This window comes from Cariama cristata, unplaced genomic scaffold (genome assembly GCF_000690535.1).
Source record: "Cariama cristata isolate BGI_N322 unplaced genomic scaffold, ASM69053v1 scaffold40006, whole genome shotgun sequence".
Taxonomy (NCBI): Eukaryota; Metazoa; Chordata; class Aves; order Cariamiformes; family Cariamidae; genus Cariama; species Cariama cristata.
Window position 1 is genome coordinate 14,351 of NW_009623429.1, and position 21,268 is coordinate 35,618.

At 46.6% G+C, this 21,268-nt stretch overlaps 2 protein-coding genes across 2 annotated transcripts in view; one reads left to right on the forward strand and one right to left on the reverse strand.

Annotated features, from left to right (window-relative positions):
- Positions 1-5,415, forward strand: part of LOC104163654 (SEC14-like protein 5) — a gene marked incomplete at its 5' end in the record, with an annotated part of 16,163 nt that extends 10,748 nt beyond the window's left edge. The window contains 7 exons of the mRNA XM_009702721.1: positions 451-521; positions 1,143-1,314; positions 2,008-2,142; positions 2,547-2,684; positions 3,641-3,886; positions 4,258-4,436; positions 5,208-5,415. Of these exons, the coding sequence (XP_009701023.1) occupies positions 451-521; positions 1,143-1,314; positions 2,008-2,142; positions 2,547-2,684; positions 3,641-3,886; positions 4,258-4,436; positions 5,208-5,313 (1,047 nt within the window). The remainder of the gene's footprint in view (positions 1-450; positions 522-1,142; positions 1,315-2,007; positions 2,143-2,546; positions 2,685-3,640; positions 3,887-4,257; positions 4,437-5,207) is intronic.
- A 1,169-nt stretch (positions 5,416-6,584) lies between these two features.
- LOC104163655 (N-acetylglucosamine-1-phosphodiester alpha-N-acetylglucosaminidase-like) lies at positions 6,585-17,921 on the reverse strand (the record flags this gene model as incomplete). Its single annotated transcript, XM_009702722.1, has 8 exons — positions 6,585-6,730; positions 12,826-12,957; positions 13,983-14,111; positions 14,464-14,511; positions 15,609-15,817; positions 16,685-16,813; positions 17,115-17,223; positions 17,782-17,921. Coding segments are annotated over 8 exons (1,042 nt in total), but the record flags the coding sequence as incomplete, so codon positions are not given.
- Positions 17,922-21,268: the final 3,347 nt, after the last annotated feature.

The window sequence follows — 21,268 nt, forward strand, 5'->3', positions numbered from 1 at the left end:
CCAGCACAAATAATTCTTGTGTTTCATGGCTGGCACCTTGAAGTTGGCATAGTGACTTTAGCATGACATAGCTTCTCTATCTTCCTGCAGAGACAGAAGTGAAGCTTTTGTAATGGTATGAATGGGCCAGAAAAATGTTTTACGATAATCTGTAGTTTAGCTGTAAGCTTTCCATGGCCCTTTCATGCAGCTCAGCTAATAACATTTGGTCTTGAGACTCCTATGTTTCATCTTAGATTTTCCATATCTGTACCTTGTATGGTCAGCACAACTTTTCAGTAAAGAAGCCTTTATTTTTTTTTATGTAGACTCTTATTCTGTTTTGCACACTGCAAGTTCTCAAACTGGTGTACTTTTACGTTCTGTATTTTTTGAAATAAGATCTCTGGGCTGTCCTGGTTTCTCAGTCATACTCAGGCTAATCCTACTCTGTACTGTCTTTGGTTTCAGGTTCTGTCAATTAACGAGGAAGGACAAAAGAGATGTGAGGAAAATACCAACATCTTTGGCCGCCCAATCACGTTAGTATAGTTAATTTTCTTGTATCCTTACAGAATTTGAACTGACATCGTGAAAAGAATGCTTCTCTGAAGGTTTTAGATAATGTCCTTAGGGTTAAACTGCAGACAGCAGTGCATCTCTTGTTATGGGCTGTTCTTGAGCTTGAGGTACCATATATAGTGAACTTAAATGCAGATAAACTCTACAGCTTCATATGACAGCAAATATTGATACTTCCTTGTATCTTACTATGTCCTATTTCAGATTAATTTAATCCGGATCCTTGATATTCTCCCTTTTTTTTTTTTTAATACAGGAAACTGCAAGATTCCACTTTCATTTAAAATGCGTTTTTATTATTTTTAGCAATAGGCCTTGCATACCTTCACCCGCTTCCACACCGACACCATATGTTCTTGCCTTCGAGGCTGGGTGTCTGTTTTACCTGAAAGCTCAACTGGGTTCAGGGCTGTCTGCTGCCTGAGCAGAGATGTGCTTTTTATTGGAACTGCTGGTCTCCCTCATTGGCTTCACTAGATTCTGTACAGGCTATGGTGTTACTGAAATATTTTGTGGATCATTAACTGAACAGCCACTGTGCAGAGAGTTTTGACAGGTCTTTTTCTGCATATTTGTTTTAGATCCTGGACGTGTCTGGTGGACTTGGAAGGACTAAATATGCGGCACCTCTGGCGGCCTGGAGTTAAGGCCCTACTTCGGATAATTGAGGTTGTAGAGGACAACTACCCTGAAACTCTGGGGAGACTCTTGATAGTGCGAGCACCCAGGGTTTTTCCTGTGCTCTGGACTCTGGTGGGTGAAGTCTAGACTGCAGGATCATAAGCACTTGTGCATGTACAAATAGCTAAATCATCCAGTCAGTGTTAATTTCTGCTTATTTGAAGATGTAGGGATGGAAGAGCTTCCAGGTAACTTGTGGCTGAACTCCTGAAGAGGCCACAGCATTGCTACAGAGCCAAGCCACAGCATGCCTGTAGCTCACTTGATTCTAGTGTCTGTCATCCACCAGGGCAGGTCAGGATGTTGACCCTAAATTGCAATTCCTCCTGCAGCACTGGTAGCCCAAACTTGTTGGGTTTTCATATTGATGGGGAAAGACGAATTTTTTTTTTAATCTCATGCTGGAGGACACTGAAGAGAAGAGTAATAATAAATATGGTGCCTGCTGACTGTTTTGGCAACGTAAGAACACATTTGTTAAATTTCTTGTGAGGTGTATGTGTGGTGTGGTGACTGCAAACTTATTTTACATGAAGCAGAAAATGTTGTGAGATGGCGATATAGTACACTTCCCGTTTATTACCCCTTTCTTTAGGGAAGTGCTTCAGAGTTGCAGATCTGCGTTCTTGCTGATGAAACCTTCCAGTCTAGAGGCTAAACTTGCATTTTTGAATTATTTTTAGCAATATCAGCCTAAGATGGTGTAAACATTGTGTCTCACTTCACTCAGTGACGGTGATGTCTTCTGTCTGCTTTTTATTTCAGGTCAGTCCCTTTATCAATGAGAACACAAGGCAGAAGTTCCTCATTTACAGTGGGAATAACTACCAGGGTCCAGGAGGGCTGGTAGACTATGTGGACAAAGATGTGATCCCAGACTTCCTGGGAGGAGACTGCATGGTGAGTTTTCTTTCCTGTTGTGCAGGTGGGACCTTACACATTGCGGATTCCTCAGTTGTCCCCTCCTCAACACCCTGGCTTTCCGCTCCCTTCTGAAACGTGGTTAAACCTCTGTTCTGGCTGCAATACCCCTATGCTGAGCATGGTGCAATTAATTGGTGCACGGAAGACTTCACCCTGAAGTGGTGATGCTGCCCTGGAGAAGGGGGTTAGAGGTCAGCTCTCTAAATGGAGCTTAGATAAGCCATTATAGTTCTAGTAAACTTAGTCCCACTGGGAAATCTACTACCTGAGGATGTCATCCTCTGTGTCTGACAGCCAGCAAGTGTTCATGGTACAGACGACTTGATACTTTACCACTAGATTAGTATGAACCATCATATTTGCTTGTCTGACTCTTCCAGTGTACTGTCCCAGAAGGTGGGCTTGTTCCCAAGTCACTTTATCAAACAGAAGAAGAGCCAGAGAACTCAGATCACATCCGATTATGGACTGAAACTATCTATCATTCTGCAAGTGTCCTCAAAGGAGCTCCACATGAGGTACAAACCAGAACTTCATAAGGCTGAAGGAGGGCTGAACTGGTATCAGTGATGTGTTCCTTTAGTTAAGGCTGACTAGAGCAATGAAGGGCTCCCAAAGTGTGAGCATGAGATGGAAAAAGCAGTTTGCCTCCTTCTGTTATCAAGTCTAAACGCAGACGCTGTCTGAAAAGCATGTAGTCAGCTTCAGAAAGCGCAGTTACTTAGAAAAAACTTAACTGAAGGAAAGTCTCCTGAAAGGAGAATTGGTCCTGTTTTAGTCAAAACCAGGACAGGAAGGCTAATGCTAGCTAACAGCTAGAAGTGTGGAAGTTAAGAACAGCAATTTGAGGAGGAGTGTCTCTTAGCTCTGCTGTGGCCTGACCTTCTGTAAGATATAGTCTTCTCCTCCTTCCTGGGGAAATAAAGCTCCCTCAGTTTCCCTTCTGATAATACAGCTTCCATTCTCAGTGGCGTAGCTAGGACAGTAATGGTGGTGATATGAGAAGGTGTGCACTAGAAACGTCCTGATGGGGAGTCATCAGAAAACAGAATGTCCAAAAAGGGATCACTTGAGTGTCAAAACAGTCCACTAGCTTCACTGATGGTGAGTAACTCTGATTTGGCCTGCTTAGGTTCCTTAAAAAGCAGCGATGCCTTTTGGAGTGCATAGCCACTCAGAAGGTGCTCTTTGCTGTGTCTCGAATACTTTACTTCAGTTCCGTTGAGGTTTTCGTAGAACTAGTAAATTATTTACAAGTAACTCTTATACAGGGGAGAGATGAGGTAAAAATGCCTGAGCAGATGTACTGTGGCAGAAGACTGGCAATGGGAATCAGTCTATATCCTCCTTGGGAATCAAGACCAATCTCTGAACTGGAGGACTGTAGAGAAAAGCATGTTTGCAGAGTGGGGAGGAATATGCTGGCTGCCACCTGAAGACTCTTTTCCATGTGCTTGTTCTGGTCCCTTCTTAGATAGTTGTGGAGATTCTGGAAGGGGAATCCGTCATCACCTGGGACTTTGACATCCTGAAGGGAGATGTAGTGTTCAGCCTCTTTCACTCCAAACGAGCTCCTGAAACAAGTCATAAAGAAGCCACGCTACCAAGTACCTCTGCTGCTGGGGACAATACGCAGCTAATTGACAAGACGTGGGTCCTTGGGGTGGATTACAGCCGTGTGGAATCTCCACTGGTTTGCCGGGAAGGAGAGAGCATCCAGGTCAGATGTGTTTGGGTCCTGGCATGGATCTGACAGTCCTAGCAAACTCCAAAATGGTCTGGTGGTGGGAAGGGAAAGGAATTGATGGCACGGGAAATCATGTATTGCTTAGAAATAGTTGTGGTGGTGGTCATTCTCTGGATTCCCTGTGAAAGTGGCTCCATAATCCATGATAAAAAGCTAATTGAAAATAACTTTTTTTTGTTGTTTTTACTAGCATTACAGGGATGTCGATCAGGCATGTAAAATAAGTGAATGATGTATGCCCCCCAAAGCAGTCAGCTTGATAGTTTCTTTTGGCTTTGCCAAGTCCTTCAGCTACTTCTTAATCCACCTGGTAGTCCCTTGATGGCCCTGTTTTTCTCTCACAGGGATCTCATGTGACTCGCTGGCCTGGCTTTTACATTCTTCAGTGGAAAATGCATGGCCCTCTGCCCTGTTCTGGCACTAGTCTCTCTCGGGTGGATGATGTTCTTGCCTCTCTGCAAAGTTCTGGTCACAAGTGCAAGCTTATATACTACTATGAGGTGCTTGCATCCAAGGACTTCAGGTAGGAGATTACTGGGGGGATTTACTATATGACTTACAATAGAGAAGCCAAATGAGAGGACTGAGTGTGAGTTCAGTGTTCAGATACCAGTGACCTCCACAGGGTGTGCATTTCATTGATGATAAGTTAGATGGACGCAAACTTGGTGGCACTTTTGCATAAAGAATCTCTTTTAGTGCTGTAGGTAACAAGGGACCCCTGGGCTGTATGTCCACCAGTAGAATTTGTGCTTCAGTTCTTGTTAACAACTACCTGAAGAGGGGGAGGTTTTTGATGGAGGAGATTGTTTTATCTTTGTGGGGAACGTTTTGAGAAGTTACTTTTGGAGTAACTTAACAAATATCAGCTGGGCTATTTCATACATACTTTGGCACTTGAGAACGATGTCAGTTGTGAATTGGAGTGCTTTCTGAATAGGTGAGTACATCAACCTTGGCAGGACTTGCCTAGCCTCCTTTAATGCTAAAAGTACTTTTCAAATCACCCAGTAATTTGAATTCTTTGCAAGTACTTGACCTTTCACTGTGAGCTGGAGGAAGTCTCAGGTAGAACAGACTTGCAAGGTATAATATCTGTAGCTAGGAAAAAAGATGTCTGACAAATTAATTTTTCATCATGACACAGATTCTTAGAGACCAAGTTGAAAGTGATGCAACAAAAAATACAATACTTTGGCAAGTGTTCTAGAGTGTAAGTTGATCTGTCAGATGTATAGAGTTATTGATTAATAGCTGTCTTCCTAACACACACATCTGTTTTGTCCCATCCCAGAGGATCCATGTCGAGCCTGGAATCTTGCAACAGCGGCTTTTCCCAGCTGAGTGGAGCCACGACATCTTCCAGCCAGTCCCAGAGCAGCTCCCATCTTTCTAGATAGCAGAGCCAAGGCTACAGCAGCAAGGAAAAATCACTTAGGGCTTCATGGCCCCCCCCCGCCCCCGAGCTGCTCTGTGCACCAAACCAAAGAGCCTACAGGGGCTGAGCCTTGAGGCAGTCGTTCTTGTGACCACAGGTAGCAGCCATTTGGACACAGAGAGGCTTCTGGGAGCTGCTTTGAACATAAAAACTTAGAATTCAAATGGCAGACTTAGAAATTTTATATCAGATGCCTACTTCTAAGTATTTTTCACAAATTGTGTTTTTTTGGATGAATGTCAGTTTGCATGAATCTGTGTATTACTCGACTTTAAAGGGCTCTTTCCAATCAGTCCTTTTCCTGCGCGTGGTAGAGGAGACTGATGTTGCCTTACCTGTTTGATCTGTAGGACTAGATTATTTGTGTGTAGCAAAACTAATCTAATTTTTCTGGGCGCCCAGGGTACCAATTACACATCAGAAAGTAAAGTGGGCATTTCAGGTGCAGGGACTTGAAGCAAACTGTAAATACCTTTTATACAAGTAGGATGTTTCAGAAATCAGTTCCAGGTCAAACCTAAAACCTCTTCCAATCTGACAGGATGCTATTAGGAAATGTGTTGGATTTTTTTAACCCACTGAGACACAAAAGTCAAAATGGTTTTCTAGAAAGTACGGGCAGAGAACCTGCTTCCAGCAAGCAGCATCTTTCTTAGACTATTGTTCCGTTTTCCTCAGGTTTACAAGCAATAATGAGTAGTTCTGACCCATCTCATCAAGTGGATGGGAACTGAATCAAATCATAAAGGGCTAAGAAAAGCAATATTTTATTTCCTGAAGGCACAAAATTTTATGGCAGTATTATAGAACTCGCTTCTTTAAAACATGAGATAACTTGAAGAGAATACTTTGAAAAAAAAAATGTATTTAAGCACTTACTGAAACGTATTTATTGAAATACTAGCTTATTTTAAATTAATTTTTAACTTATTTATAATTTCAGAAATGACTATTTATTAAATCTAGTCGCCTTTTTTAATGGTATTATCTTTGTTTTAGAAAGGAGTAGAAAGGATTGTCTTTAATCCCAAGAAATCTTTCTACTTAGGTTCTAATCTTTGTGATTGCTGGATGTTCCTGCGTAAAGGGCTGTATTGTACATAGCATTTGGGGTAAGGGCTGCGTGTCATCTTTTCCTGCAAGGTAAGGTTAGAGCCCAATGCTTTTTGAACTTGAGGTATGTTTCTTAGGATTAAGAAGCAAGGATTGAGTTCAGGAGTTGTAAGAAGATCTTCATGACATCTTCATGTGCATCTTCATGACACACCGAAAATACATTTGTCCATCATCTCCACTGATTATTCCAGTGAGCAGATGTGTAGCAAAGGTGCTAGTGATCCGTTTATCAGGTTGGGTAGCAAAGTTATATGTGTTCTTGTCTAGGTGGCAACACAACAAGAATAGGTGTCAAATACTCGCTTGCACTGAGGCAGTATTTGCAGCTGGCAGACATGCAAGACTTGTGATGTGGGTGAATGTCTGGATTCAGATCCAGCTGTGCTGTGTGAAGACCTCATCCCCACCAGCCGGAGGTTCCCTCTACACAGATCTGATGATGATGATACAGGCCCTGCCCCTGCAATTGTTCACCCTATCCAAGACAAGTGGCTTGTGTCACGTATGGCAAATGCAGTCTAAAATGAGGGATTTTCCAGTTCCCTAGCTGGGGAACAGCACAGCCAGTTCTGGGCTTGGGGTGGGAGGAAGCAGAGGTGGTGGTGGAAATGTGGCTTCTTCCTCCAGCACAGCAACTCATGTATCCATGGCCATCTTTTGCAGTAAAGACTTGGGGTTTCTTTCGCTTATGCCAAGTTTTTATTAAGGTTGATGAAATCTGTGCAGCTAAGAACAATGTACATGTAAAGTAGTTCCTTCTAATCTTGCTTTTTTAATTACTGGTTTTGAAGCACCAGGCATTGCCAAAGGAGAAAAGAGCCCTAATATTTGGAACAAGGGGAGATGAAGGATTTGATGTGCTTATGTAAGTTGTTTGGGTTTTTAAAGGATTGGAGCCAAGGAAATTACTCTCCCACCTTGCATCTCTCACTGTTGGTGTGGAACAGGTAACTTAGTTACACAGGCCCTGGGAAAGTTCTGATTTCAGAGAATTCCCCAGTTTTTCTGTGGACTTTACCTTCTCTCAGATGAATGAAACTTGTTTCTGGCATTTCAGCATAATTGGAGTCTGATAGGGAAAAGTACTACCTTTGCTCTGGAAAAATCAGGAGTTCTGGAATTACCAGTGCATATGTGTCCCTCATGTAAAATCCTTTACCCATAATTAATTTAGATGCTAGAAATAGTTTGACTGACTCCCAAAGCATCAGGAGCAAACCCAGCCTTGTCTTCCTCATGCTGTTTCAGGATTTCACCTTCTTGTGGCTTGATTCTTACGTGGCTGGTCACGTCCCACAGCAGTAACACTCCCGTTTCCTGTGTTTCCCTTGGTTTGCTCTGGTTAAGAATCTCTTCCACCGCACTGGATTTTTTTTGTTTATTTTAAAATGTGACATGTGCTGTTCTCATCTCGCCAATAAAAGTTTTGGGTGTTTAACTCTTGTCAGCGAGGCACCTGGAACATGGCACCCTCTGGCAGGTCTCTGAATGAGCCAGGAAGAGATGAGGGGCTGGTCCTACGGAGTGCTCCCTCCTGGGATACCACAACCGCAGTTTTTCCTCTTGTGCCTCGGTAGTACTGCTGGTCTGCCCCACAGAGATTGCACGCAGCTGTTTGGGAAGCAGCTTGTGATATCTCCCTTGTCAATTTTAAGCAAAACTGCCTGGGTTATTCCACCCACCAGTTTACTTAGCTATCAATTTAAATGATCCAATATAGATTCTTTTTTTCCCTTTTTCCCCTCAATGTTAACATAACAGGAGAAACGAGGCAACAGCCTGGATGTTGGGGCTGATGCTGTGCTGCGCTTTTTCAACCTGACTTTGTGAACTGCAGATACAAGAGCAGCAGAATTCTTCTGAAACACCTTTTCCCCCCTAAAACAACATCAGTGTGCTTTAGAAAATAGAACACGCCGTTTTCTTCACAGCAACCTCTTGTGAGTTGAGACTGGGAGGAGTTTGGGCTTCATCTCTCAAATCTCATAAGCCAGAACCTTGAAAAACAGACTCCTGTTTCGGGTGCCAAGCTCACAATGCAGCAAGGCCCTCCCTGCTCCCCAGCAGTGTCCTGGCAGCTGCTCTTCAGTGAAGTCAGGGAGCTCAGGCTGTGTTCAGGTAACTCGCTGGGTACTTACAAAATAGCTCCTCAGTAAATTGGGGCTTTCCCCTGTTTCAAATATTCCATATGGAAAAATAAAAAAAACCTAGCCATGTTTAATGGGTGATACGAGATCTCAAGAGAAAGGACACTGTGCTGTAGGTACAAAGTGTTGTGCCATTGTTTACAATTAAATATGGCCATATGTGAAACCTTTATTCTTGGCGATTTCTACAGGTTTGCCCCATCCTGCCATTTACTGGCTTCTGTCCCAGTAGGAGTGGGAGAGGCAAACACAGGGCATGTCACTGGTGGGCATGCGCTAAAGACGGGTGCCAGGCTAGACCTCAGTTGTCATTCAGGGCAAAGCTGGAACGCAGTACCGAGTCATTTTGGCTAAACATTTTGTCAGTTTTGAAAAGGGCCTCTCTTAACTGCCGTAGGCAGAACAGCTAGCCTTTGGCAGGGACTGACGGAGGCTCTGGCCCAGGAAAAGCTGCAAAAGCAGCAGTGCTGGCTGCTTTACCGCTTCCATGTGCCGAGGGTTAAGCTGTAAACCAGCACTCCAAGGCACTCTCGCCCCATTGGCAGGGAGGCACCGAGAGCTGGTTCCTCAGTTTCCTGTACTTGCTGTTGGGGGAGGAGCAATCCTGACTGCTGTTACATGGGGAAATTCCTGAGCGACTGCGGTCGCTTTGCTGTGTGGCTGTGTTTGCTGCTGAGTTGCAGACACAGCCTTGTTCTGGCCAGCCTGAAGGCTGAAGTGTTTGGTTATATCAATTCCCCTTCAGTAACAGGGGGAAAAAAAAAAACAAACAAACCCACACTTTTAATAAGAATTTATAATCCTAATTTGGTGTATTCATCAAAAGATTTTGAAAAATGCCATAGTCCAGTCATCTTAAATCTGTAACACTGCAACTCAGAATTCCTGGTAGGAAGTAGTGAGCCTATCTGGCTGCTCAGCTCAGCCGTATTGACGCAGTAGCTATGGGCAGCCATGCCAGAGTCAGAGCAATCCCTTATTCCAAAATGCATTTTACTAGCTCACACTTCTTTAACATCTGACATGTTTATACTGTGAGTAAATAATACAAGAAATAGAGCTATTACACTCTTAAGGAACAACTGACAACGTTTGTCGAAGATTCCTGCATGCTATTAGGTTTAATATTCTTCCAACATGTTTGTGATGATTCTTATACCTGATTATGACTCTCTTGGAAGGCTAAATTGGAGTAATGTGACATGCATGGGCTTTTAATGACAACATCTGATTCCAAGCTCTTAGTTACATATATAAGTTAAATGGGCATTAATTTTTTTAGCAAGCATTTACTTCTCCCTTGCAGCTGTCTTCATTTTCATATACTGAAGTCCTGATTTTTCTCAGCCAAAAAAACCCCAAATGTTCTTTAAGAGCACACAAGCAACACGCAGACTGCTTTGCAATGTGTTACCTGACAACAAATGTGCTTAGTTACACTATTTGTAGGTTCTGGTAGGAGCTGTACATTTCTGTATGTCAGAAATAAAAAAGCATCTCTAAAGAATGTGTCTTAATTGTTTGATGCAACCGTTTAAATTGTGGTAAACTCTAAAAATTCAAGCATGTGTGCTGCTCTCTTTATCCACAGAAATGAAGGTAAGGCTTGCTTGTATTCAGTTATTCCTACTTTTTAACTGAAATGTTCTTTATTTTTTTTTCCTGTAGAACTGGCATTTTTTGTTTATTTTCGTACCACAGAGTAGGCTGGTACAACACCTCCTCCTGCAATGCAGTTGGTTATTTAAAATAAAAAGGGCCCGCTGGGTTTGAACAGCCAACTGAGATTAACTGGGAAAGGATCGTGTTTTCCTCCTGCAACTGGATATTAAGAATTTGAGTTCCAGGCAGTTATAACTAATAGACTTTATTCAAATAGTCTTCTGTAAATAATAGAAAAATAGAATCTTCCATTTACAGGTTGATTTGATGCCAACAGCAGCACAAAAATTACATATCCTTAAACTCGGAGAGATAAAAACAGAGTGCACAAAAATGTTAATATTCAGGCTCAGGCTTTAAAACCCCCCTTTGCAGCATTAAAGTCCCACATTAAAGGCTAGTTTTCCCTTGCATGGAAACAAACTCAAAAAAAAAAATATTTTAATTTAAAAATGCATTGTGCAAGGACATATTCTAGTAAAATGTCTGACTTCCAGCCGAGATGTTCAGGATCTTGAGTTGCTCGAAGGAGTTACTGACTGTGGTCCCAGCTCGCTGCCAGCAGTCGTTCCCTCTGCCGAGGGCAGGGCTGTCCGAGGAGCAGGGACACGGGCTGCGCCAGGGACTGGCCCGTGGGCTGAGGGCAGCATGGGCTCATCGGGCTGGGGTGGGGCGAGCCTCGTCCCACGGCTCGGTCATGTCCTGCCCACTGTGCCATGCTGCCTTCTGGGAGGTACAAGAGAATGCAAGAATGACATTTTTGAACTGACAAGGCTTTTTATGTTGCTGCACTGCAAGAACCTACCAGGAGGACTGCCGTGGTTTTATTGTGTGCTGCACCTGTTTCAACACTTTTAAAATTACTTTCTTTCAGTTTTCTGATAAAAGTCTGAGCTTACCAGGGAAGGGCAGACAGTTATAGACTAAAACATCCTTAAACCAGCTTCCTTAAGCTTCGCTTTATGCTAGAGGCAAATTATCTTGCATCTTAAAAATACTTACCGCTGCTCAGGTGAGAAGGGACCTTTCTGAAGTGCCAAAAAAAATTCCCTCAAGTATTGGAGGGAACCAGCCCCTCTCCTTTCCTGCTGCAGCTGTGGAATTCCCTTATCCACCTGTGTGCGTAGAAGCTTCTGCCCTGCATCCTCTCATGGCGATGAACTGCATTACAGCAGAGGAAGGCAGGGGAGCCAGCTGTGTTCTGAGCAGGGCTGGGCCTGAAGCAAGGGAGTTTCGTGAGCTGAGGTATCTTGCTGCTGCTCTTGGGTTAGTTGGCAGTTTTACACTCTAGGACTGAGTAACCGCCCTAACACTGAGCGCTGACTGGCAGTACAAGGTGCAGAGTAGAATACCTCATCTCTTCTCATCCAGGACTGTAAAGGAGTGCCTGGCTTTGGTCCTGAGCATCTTCTGTCTCACAGGCAGCAGATGTGGAGGTATGACTGGCCTCCCCATTCATCTCTCTCAGGGGGTGGTAGAGATAGTCACCGCTCTCACTGTGTCTCTTGGACCTCGCCTTGAGGAAAAGGCCTATGTTTCCCATGGCACTAATCACAAGAAGCAAAGCCAAGACAGAGGTCACGGAGATCCAGGTTTTTCTGCCAGGCAAGAAAAAAAAAATCCCCATAAGCAATACCTCTGGACATGCTTTCACGTGTGCCCAGGACACAAATGATTTCTCAAGGTTTGTACTCCCTTCTCGGTCATCACAAGCTTGCGGTCAGTCCTACCCAGGCAGGTGAGGACATGTTCTGTGAAAGCCTCTGCTGCGGCAGCCAGAGCAAATGGCCATCTTCAGCTTTCCACTTGGTTAACAAGTAACCAGCTGTGCCTGCAGAGCGGCTGAAGCTTCACCAAGGCTACAGAAGCAGTGCTCTGCTGTCAGAACTGTCCTTGCCCATCTGCTGCATGCACAGGGCATCGGGGGAAAGGAGCGGTGGCTCTTGTTTCGCTGTGAGCTGCAGAGCACCAGGCTCAGAGCGTGAACTGTCACTGATGGGGGCATCAGCTCAGCACCTGTCTTACAATTATGTTTTTAGCACCTTCCCTATCCTCCTCTTTCTCATCACGAGGGCTGTAGGTGATGTAGTGAAGTCAGAACACAGATGGTTTGGGCAATGAAGCTGCAGGTCTCTAAGCTTCACTGACCCACAGCCCTGGCACCCAGGAGGTGGTGTGAACAACTCCATCTCACAGTGAGCAGTTGAGGGCATGGACTCGGTGCGTCCGTATGCACATATATGATGAGTATTACACACTTACTCTGACAGAGAGACTTTTTCATTGCTCCTTCCCTTATTCTGGGAAGCCCAACACTGCCCAGCTGGAAAACAAAGAATAGAGGGAAGAAAGGCAGTGTTAGGGGGAGGGTGTAAAATTCCACTAAAAAAGAGCAAGCTTAAGTAAGGTGACAGCCAGCCGGAGCTGATACCTCAGCAAACAGAGCAATATGCACTAAAAACTGCTCTTCCACTGGTTTGGTTTTGTGTTTTGTTTTTTGGTTGGTTGGGGTTTTTTTTCAAAACCACAACCACTGTAGTCAGAGGTACCTTTGTTTAACTGCTCCTGTACTGCCACGTCATAGGTGATGTTGCAGCTGCCTGTCTCCCGGTTGCAGGGACACGTGTGTTCACATGCGCATCGTTTCTGGCAGTTTGGCCCGTACCAGCCTATGGGACACTCTAGGGAATTGATTACAAAGAATTTGATTGTTGTCAAAGCTCCACCTGCTTTGAAACCACCCAGTCTGTCCCTGCAGCTCCCCCTGCCCCCCAGCTTGATGGTGCCCCTTTCCTCAACTGTGCCAGGAACGATGGGCACACTCAGAGCTTTAGGAGAGGCTCAAACCTCACCTACATCTCACTGAGGTATTTGTGTTGCTTCTGTTGCCACAGCAGCCTCTGCCTTTGTTGCTTCTAAAGCATTTTTCTCCCTGACCCAGGTTTCCTGCAGCCCAACAAAGCTGTTCTGCCTGCCCACCCTGCTTCCTCCAGCAGCCTGAAAGCACCAAACTCTGAGTTAACTGCTGTTACCATGTTTAGGTCAAGAAGTTCTAGTAAAACGGGGACGGGGATGGGGCTGGATGAGCATTCCTGGGCTGGGAACAAAGCATCGCTAACGTAACCATGCACACCAGAAGTTTACACCCACACCGTAATTAACTTGCCCGGTCACCAGAGCAGGCTGCTCAGTCAGATACACAGGGCCTCGAATACTTCGGAAAAGCTGGAGTGGTTACACAATCGAGAAGCTCCCTAGCTGTGTCAGCACTAGTGCACTTACAGGCCGAGTGTGAAGGTCGTAGGCCAGAACAGCCCTTTGAAGCATTTCACAGTCACTGACTGGGATCGCCTGATGCCCGGGCTACAGGCAGGGCCTGGTGCAACACCCTCAAGCAAACGATATTCAAGCACTCCTGTTCTACACTTGGGAGCTTTGGGAAAGCAATAACTAAACAGGAATCCACCGTTTTCTAATGACAAAGAAAACTCCTCTTTTCTCTCTGCTCCCTCCTTTTCTTTATACTCGGTTGGGGTAGGACAGGCAAGCCCTTAAGAACTGGGAGCTGGCAGGTTGCGCTCCAGCTGTGACGTTCAAGCCCAAACGTGCCGGGCAGACCTCATGTTTGCTTTGCCTGCAAGAGGTGGCTCAAAGGTGACATAAACTCCTCTCCCCAGCCCAGGCTGTTACTCAGCGCAGCCCTTACCTTGCTCACAGCTGGTGCCATAGTACCCAGCCGGGCAGGAACAGGCTCCGTGCACGGGGTCACAGGAGCCACCGTTCTGGCAGTGGCATTTCTGGGTGCAAGCATCCCCATAGAAACCGCTAGCACAAGCTACAGGAGACAAGCAGAGATCTCATCAGGGCCCTCGCTACAAAGGTGAGCAACCCCACCCCATGCTTATACCCACAGAGCAGTCACTGGCACAGGGTGTTGATGGCTGCTCAGAGGACAGAAGCTGAGTCTGTGCCTTGAATAAGGAGCAAGGGCTTAAAATGCTTCGCACAAGCCAATTGTAAGATGCTCAGGTGGCAATTAAACTGGCATTGACAAAAAAGAGCAGCACACTGGGTAGCCTTTCCCCTCGCTGTTCCTGCCTGGGGTGCCCCCCACCATGACAGGCAGGTGTTCACACCGTCCTCTTGCTGGCTGTGAGGGAGTGGAGCGGAGTGGAAGTCAGCATTACCTTCACTGCAGTTGCTGCCAGTCCAGCCAGCATCACACAGGCATCCAGCTGCGCAAACACACACAAACAGGCATTAACAACAACAGAGAAAGACTTAAAAATAACAAGAACTCAAAATTAGGAGCCTCTGCTTCTTGGGGTGCCCTCTTAATTCTCCCTGCCTGGAAACCCACAGAAGAGGAATCCAGAACTCACACGCAGGTTAGATTCAAACACGTGCCCGCTCCAGCTGCCAAACGCAGCAGAACGTCCTGCTGATTGGATATGGAGAGATTAACTCTGGGTCAACTGTTAGCAACACCTGCACCCACTGAGCTCTGCCCAGGCACTTCACTGGTGCAAACCTGACTGATTGGAATCAGGGAGGTAGCACAGAAACAGGAAAACAGAATTGAGCAGGCACAGAAGAGCAGAAGCTCCAGGGTGTACGTTATGGCAGTCCCTAGATTCAAAAGCAGTTTATGAAAGAGTAGCAATGTGTAAAAATCATGAAGCAGGAGAGTCAAGTGAAGATGGAATGATAAGGGACGGGGGCAGAACTCAGCTGCTCTGTCATATAGTGTAATACGCTGCCGTTCCCATCAGCAGATCTACAAACAAAGCCGGAGCACAATGCCGAGGGCAGAAAGGGAAAGTGAGACACAGAGTTTGAAGTCAAGTCCTATTACAGGTCCAGTTTCCAGATCTGAGTCCCAGATCTGCTGTCTCCTAAAGGCAGCATGTTCTGCCCATCTCTACTGCTGCTTCAGATGCTGGAGGGAAGGGGGAGAGCAGCTCCATATACCCGGAAGGTAAGACAAGCTGGCTTCCAGAGTCAGGGCATGGGCTGGCTGGATAATCGGTGCCTGCAGCCCTAAAAGGCTGGGCTCCCAGGGCTGGGAAGCCTCTCCAGAGTGCTGCTCTCTGCAGTGAAGGCAGCAGTTGCTGATGCCAGTTCATGTGAGCTACACCCCTTCGCACCAGAGTGGGAAAGGGCTCTGTGAACCAGCCAGGACTGCGCACAGTGGGGTGCTGAGGCCCCACCGTGGTGCCTCGCTCACGGGCAGGAAAGCGATATTCCCCACGTATATACTGCCCAGGTCCGTGCTTCCCCTAGAGCTACCCAGGGGCATCCACTGGCACCTTTGCGCACCACAGCGACTCACAGTCGGTGCAGATGCCATGCAGGCTGCAGTTGGAAGGGCCACAGTCCAAGATGTCACAGGCTGGACCTCTCCGGAAGGCCCCGGTGCAGTGGCACTCTCCTTCCACGCAGGTCCCATGACCGTTGCAGTCTGCAGGCTCGCAGGCAGGCTCGTGGATACACAGGATGGTCGAGATGCTCCGAGGGCAACGCCACATGCTGTCAAAGGAGCTGGGGACAGAAGAGGGGTCCCGTAAGGCATGCAAGCACTGTGCTGCTCCCAGCCCTACATGAAACCAGTTGATACAATCCACAAATTTTCATCCTGATTCACACTGGCAAACAAGAACATTAATAATGGGAAAATACAAACATAAAACTAGATTTGAGTCAGTGTTTTAACTAAGTGTTAACTCCTGTTGGATAGGAGTCATTTCCAACACAGAATTACGGAAGGCAACATGCAAAGTCTCCCTTTAAGCAGTCCCAGATTCCCTACCTTTGGTGTTCAACACGCCTTTTTCTGAATATTATTTGCTTTGATACAAGTGGCATCATTGCAGTTATAGCAACACTTGGCTTTCAACTGTCAGACTGCAAAATAAATTTTAAATCCCTTCCTGATTACGGTCAGAAATTACTAAAAAGCCAAATTTTAAGTAAAATATTCTTTAGATTCCCTCACATGAGGCAGGCCAGGGTCTCCAAGTCAGTGTTTCTCTTCCATAATAATAAGCTGTTGACAGATCTCTGCTCGCTCCTGTGAATGTGCAGCTCTGATTCTTCCAGTCTAAGAGTTGCTTCCTTATTGGAGTCCCGCATCAGGCCACTCGATCATGGCAATAGCTTTGCTGCATGTCTGAAAACAGCTAAACTTTAATCCCAGATGACTAAGTGGAAAAAGTATGTAGTCACTAAATTGCTTTAAATTTTAGAGTCACTCTCTCCCTCAAAACCTGTCGCTTGCCTTTACATTGTGAGCTCCCAGCAATGCAGACTGACTCCCTTGCAGAGCAGAGGGGCAGGACTGAGCTCTGCACACTAATGGGAGCCGCGTGGTTACTTGTGCATCCCTGGGCACGTCCCGTCAGCACCTACCAGTGCTCAGACGGGTAGTTTGCGAGGGTCCCATTTAAGACCAGTGTTGCAGACCCTCCACCATCCAGGTTGATAGCATTGATGATTCCCTGCTGCTTCAGAAATTCAGCCATTTCCCAGAGGTTGACCCTGCAAAAGCAAACAGTTGTTCGTTGCTCATTTGTGCGATTTGATTTCAATGAAACTACTACACTAGAAGCTTGGAGCTCTCTTCAGGGGAAGAGGGGAAGCTCTTCCCCCCCAGGTATGCTGACTTGCTGCCTGGAGGCTCCATTAGCCTCTTCTGGCTCTGGAAAGACACCAAACAGCTCTGCAAGTCTCTGCCTTAAAACTTATCACTGGCAGCCACAGCGTCCCTCCAGGTCCAGTGACAGAATTTAATGACTGATCTCGCACCTGTGTCAAAACCTTACCACAACTCTCCTCTTACCCTCTGGATTCTGTCTGTCCGTCCACATGAACCAAGACCAGCTGCCCCTGCCTGTCGTGTCCAACTGCAGTCCTGGCCGATATCACATTGATGAACTTGTCGAAGGTTCCTGTGCAGGAGAGGGAATAATTCACGCACCAGCTGGGTGATGAACTGGCTGTTTAGACACACCTGTCTGCAAAACAGCTCCCAGCAGGGAGCTCATCTAAATTGAAAGACAATGAGAACAGAGCCCAGGTTCCTCCTGTTCATCCAAGCCCATCTAGGAACAACATTTCCAGAAGTGCTCTTGTTAAGTTTCTGTCTGGCACAGGGACAAAGAAGGGAATTCACAAACCCTCAGTTTTAAACTCCTGTAAGAGGCATCTGCTTTGAGTTTCTCTGGACAAGTGTTAACACCAATCATGTCACCGCTATTTACAGTCCTCAGCAAATTCTATTGAACAACCCTGAACAGGTGAGCATAGCCTCATCTTGCAGGAAGCCTATTTCTTGTACTGCACTTGCCGCAGACTCAGGGTGAAATAGCACCGAAGAAATTTGGACCTCTTAAGTGAGCAGCAAACTGCAACTAGACAACATAGTTTCCACTGCTACCCCCTCCTTCCAACAGCCCCATCAGAAGGACAATCTATACCAGGCTGAAGCTGGGCTTTACAATATTTACCTGTGGTCTGAATTTCACCACACTCAGCCATTTGACTCTGACTGACGTACACTTCTCCATCTCTTAGGAGCCAAACTACCCCACTCACAAGCTGCACAAAAGGGTTGGCTTGATCCAAGACATCTTCCTCAGACAGGTAACTAGGAAAGAGAGAGCAGGAGGGGTTACCCACAGTCACAGCAGTGTCGTGTAAAAGCCTCTGCTGCTGCCAGCAGGCTCCAGAAGCCAGGAGAAGGGGAGAAGGTGGCTGAATGAAGGCTAGCTACAGCCAAAACTAGAGGCCAAGCAGTGCAAAACATCACTAGCAGCCAGAGTGGACCCCGTTCTCCACTATTCTGCACAAAACCACTGCTAATGATGGTCCCAGACCACTGTGCATGAAACAGCTCCTGCCAGCAATGTGGCCAGAGGACCCGAGCCAGGATAGTAAGAGCAGAAAACATCTGGCAGAACACGAGGGCAGAGCCATTGCCAAATACTCAGGGATCTGTGGAAGCAACTGTAACATCTTGCTGTCTGTCAGCTTCCATTCTGCAGAACAGTGACACCAACCAGCTTTTGAGGGTTTCCAGCAAGAGCATCCAGTCTGCCTACAGCTGCACTGAGGGGACGATGCTGCTGGATGCTACCTGCTCCCCTCTGTCTGGGAAAGAGCTTTCTCTGCTCTTCCAGCCAGGAAAATCTTTCACTGAACAGTCAGACAGTAAAAGGACTGTTCAGCTACCATTTCCATGTACGTCACTGTGGGCTGCTTCCCAAGAGATAGTCTTCTCTCAAGAACTAGGGTGCTGAGTAATGTCTGCCTCATCGGAACCTGATGCTAGGTGATGTTTGCAACTGACGGGAGAGGACAGCAGCAACGGTTGGGGCTGAACAGCTGTACTTTCACTGTGAGTTCTGCCAGTGGGTTTTGGTTTGAAACTGATTGCTCTGCATGCTCCAGACATGCCGCGTGGGAGCTGAATGCTCAACTTTTAGTTTTTTAGTATCCATGACTGCAGCCACACAAGCTTGATGCTTGGTAGAAAAGTGTAATTGAAACTACCTGAATGGAAAACATGCAAAAAGGAATCCCTTTATCCATGGGAAGGGAACACAAAGACAAAATGAACACAGCTGAAAATGGATCAAACTACACAACAGCTTGAGGATGGGCTAATAAACTGTCAGCTTTCAAAGCCTGCAATTATCCATCCTCTGTCCAGGTGGCAGAGGCAGCATCTTTGCTAGGTGGGGGGTAACAATGTGCCCTGGTGCACCGTCCTGCTGATCATGATACAGTGTGACAGAGTCAAGTGCAAATTACTTTCCCCGCTGCCCTGACAGATCAAATTATTTACACTAAAACTGTTTCTAGTGTCACATTTTGGAAGCTGCAAAGACACTGAGCAGACAATTCACGCAGTTCCACGACTCCATTTAACAGGGGAAATCCTGCCAGAGCAGGAGAGAAGCAGGGCAGAGCTGAGATGAAGGAATCAAGAGCAACCTTGCAGTTGCTGTTGGTTCCCTCAGCAGATAAAGGGGACAGGCCACCAACTCCAGAAGCCCCTCCACCATGTAAATTAAGGCCGTGGTTCCCAGGGCTGTCAGAGAACAGCTGCATGCTACAGCCCTGGCTTGGTACGGTCAGTTTGGCTTTGCAGGGAACCTCGCTGAGGTCTGTGGTGCATGGGAGCGGGCTAACAGAAGGGTGGAGAATGCAGCCAACAGATGCAGCAGCTTCCAGACTGCTTCTCAATCTTGAGACCATCAGAAGGACCTCTGGGAACCCTTCTAGGACCTTGAGGGTACCTGCTGCTGCTGGGGAAGGGTAGTTACTGGGGGCCTTTACTTCCAGTGAGCACTGACTGACTACTCTGTCAGCTATTCCTCATCAAAAGGTGCTTTGATCTTTTGTCTCCAGCTGATTAGGGAGCATCACAAACCCTTTCAGCTGGTGCCAGGAAGAGGCCTATACAATTGCCAGGCTGAGACCACAGCTCCCAGGAGCCAAGAGATGCTGCAGCTCACATGGGGAGCTGGAAATTCTACGGAGGGGAGTGTCTGTGGTCAGCCACGGTGACACACTGCAGGGCACGGCCTGCAGCGCCGACTTCTGCAGCCACCTCCAGCACGGCAAACACCTCGATTCAGCTTGAGCTGTGGAGGAAGAAGGCAGTGCTCCACCTCTCAGGCTGCAGGGATACCTGTGCCTCTTGCTGAAGCTGGAGCCAAGAGAAACGGTGTCCTAGTGCATGCTGGCTGAGGAGCTACGCTGCTGCTGCCGGGACAAGGAGCTACAGGAGGAGTTCTGTGCACTGCACAGCAGTAGGGATGATGAGAAAGAGATGGATAGATCTTTCCCAATAGCCTGCAGAAACAAAACCCTGAACCCCACAATGCCCAGAAGCAGCACCATGGATCTGCTCACTGGAGTGGCAAATCCTGTGATGACTGCGAGCTGGAAGACTGTGAGCTCTGGCAACAAGAGGGAGCTCGTCCTCCACCCAGGTTCAGAGCCCTGGCAGCAGGCAAGGGGCTGGGGGCTCTGTGAAAGTGTCTCTGCCAGCTGAGCCTGAACACCAGAGGTGGGAGAGTGATAGGGGAAGCTCCCTGCCACAGGGGACAGACGCCCCGATCTGCTAACCTGTCTAGTGATGTTTGCTGGGGACTCAGATCTGGGATGTTGTGGGGAGTCTGCTGAGCCTGAAGAAGTGGAGGCTGAGGGGAGACCTTATCACTCTCTACAACAACCTGAAAGGAGGGTGTAGTGAGAGGGGGATCAGTCTCTTCTCCCAAGTAACAAACGACAGGACAAGAGGAAATGGCCTCAAGTTGCACCAGGGGAGGTTTAAACGGGATATTAGGAAAAATTTCTTCACCAAAAGGGTTATCAAGCACTGAAACAGGCTGCCCACGGAAGTGGTGGAATCACCATCCCTGGAGGTATTTAAAAGACGTGTAGCTGTGGTGCTTTGGGACATGGTTTAGTGGTGGACTTGGCAGTGCTAGGTTAACGGTTGGACTCGATGATCTTAAAGGTCTTTTCCAACCTAAACTATTCTACGATTCTGCTTCGGCACTGACCACAAGCTACTGAGGGTTTACGGGTTAGGATTAGAGCTCTGGCAGGTCAGTGTGGGTGACATCATGGTGGGTGTCTGCCAAAGACTGCCTGGTCAGGAAATAGTAGATAAGACCTTTAGATAATAGTAGATAAGACCTTTTTCTATAGAAAACTGGAAAAAGCCTCATGTTCACAGATGCTGGCACTTATGGAGGACTTAAACCATCCTGGTATCTACTAGAAGGGCAACGCAGCAGAGCATAGGAAATCCAGGAGATGCCTGGATTTCTACTTAACAGTAAGTAACTTAGCATGACAAACATAAAACACCCTTTTTACTGTAAAGGGTGGTCAATCACAGGAACAGGTTTGGGCAGAGACGTTGTGGAGTCTCCATCCTCCGAGATGTTCAAAACTCAACTGGACACGACCCTGAGC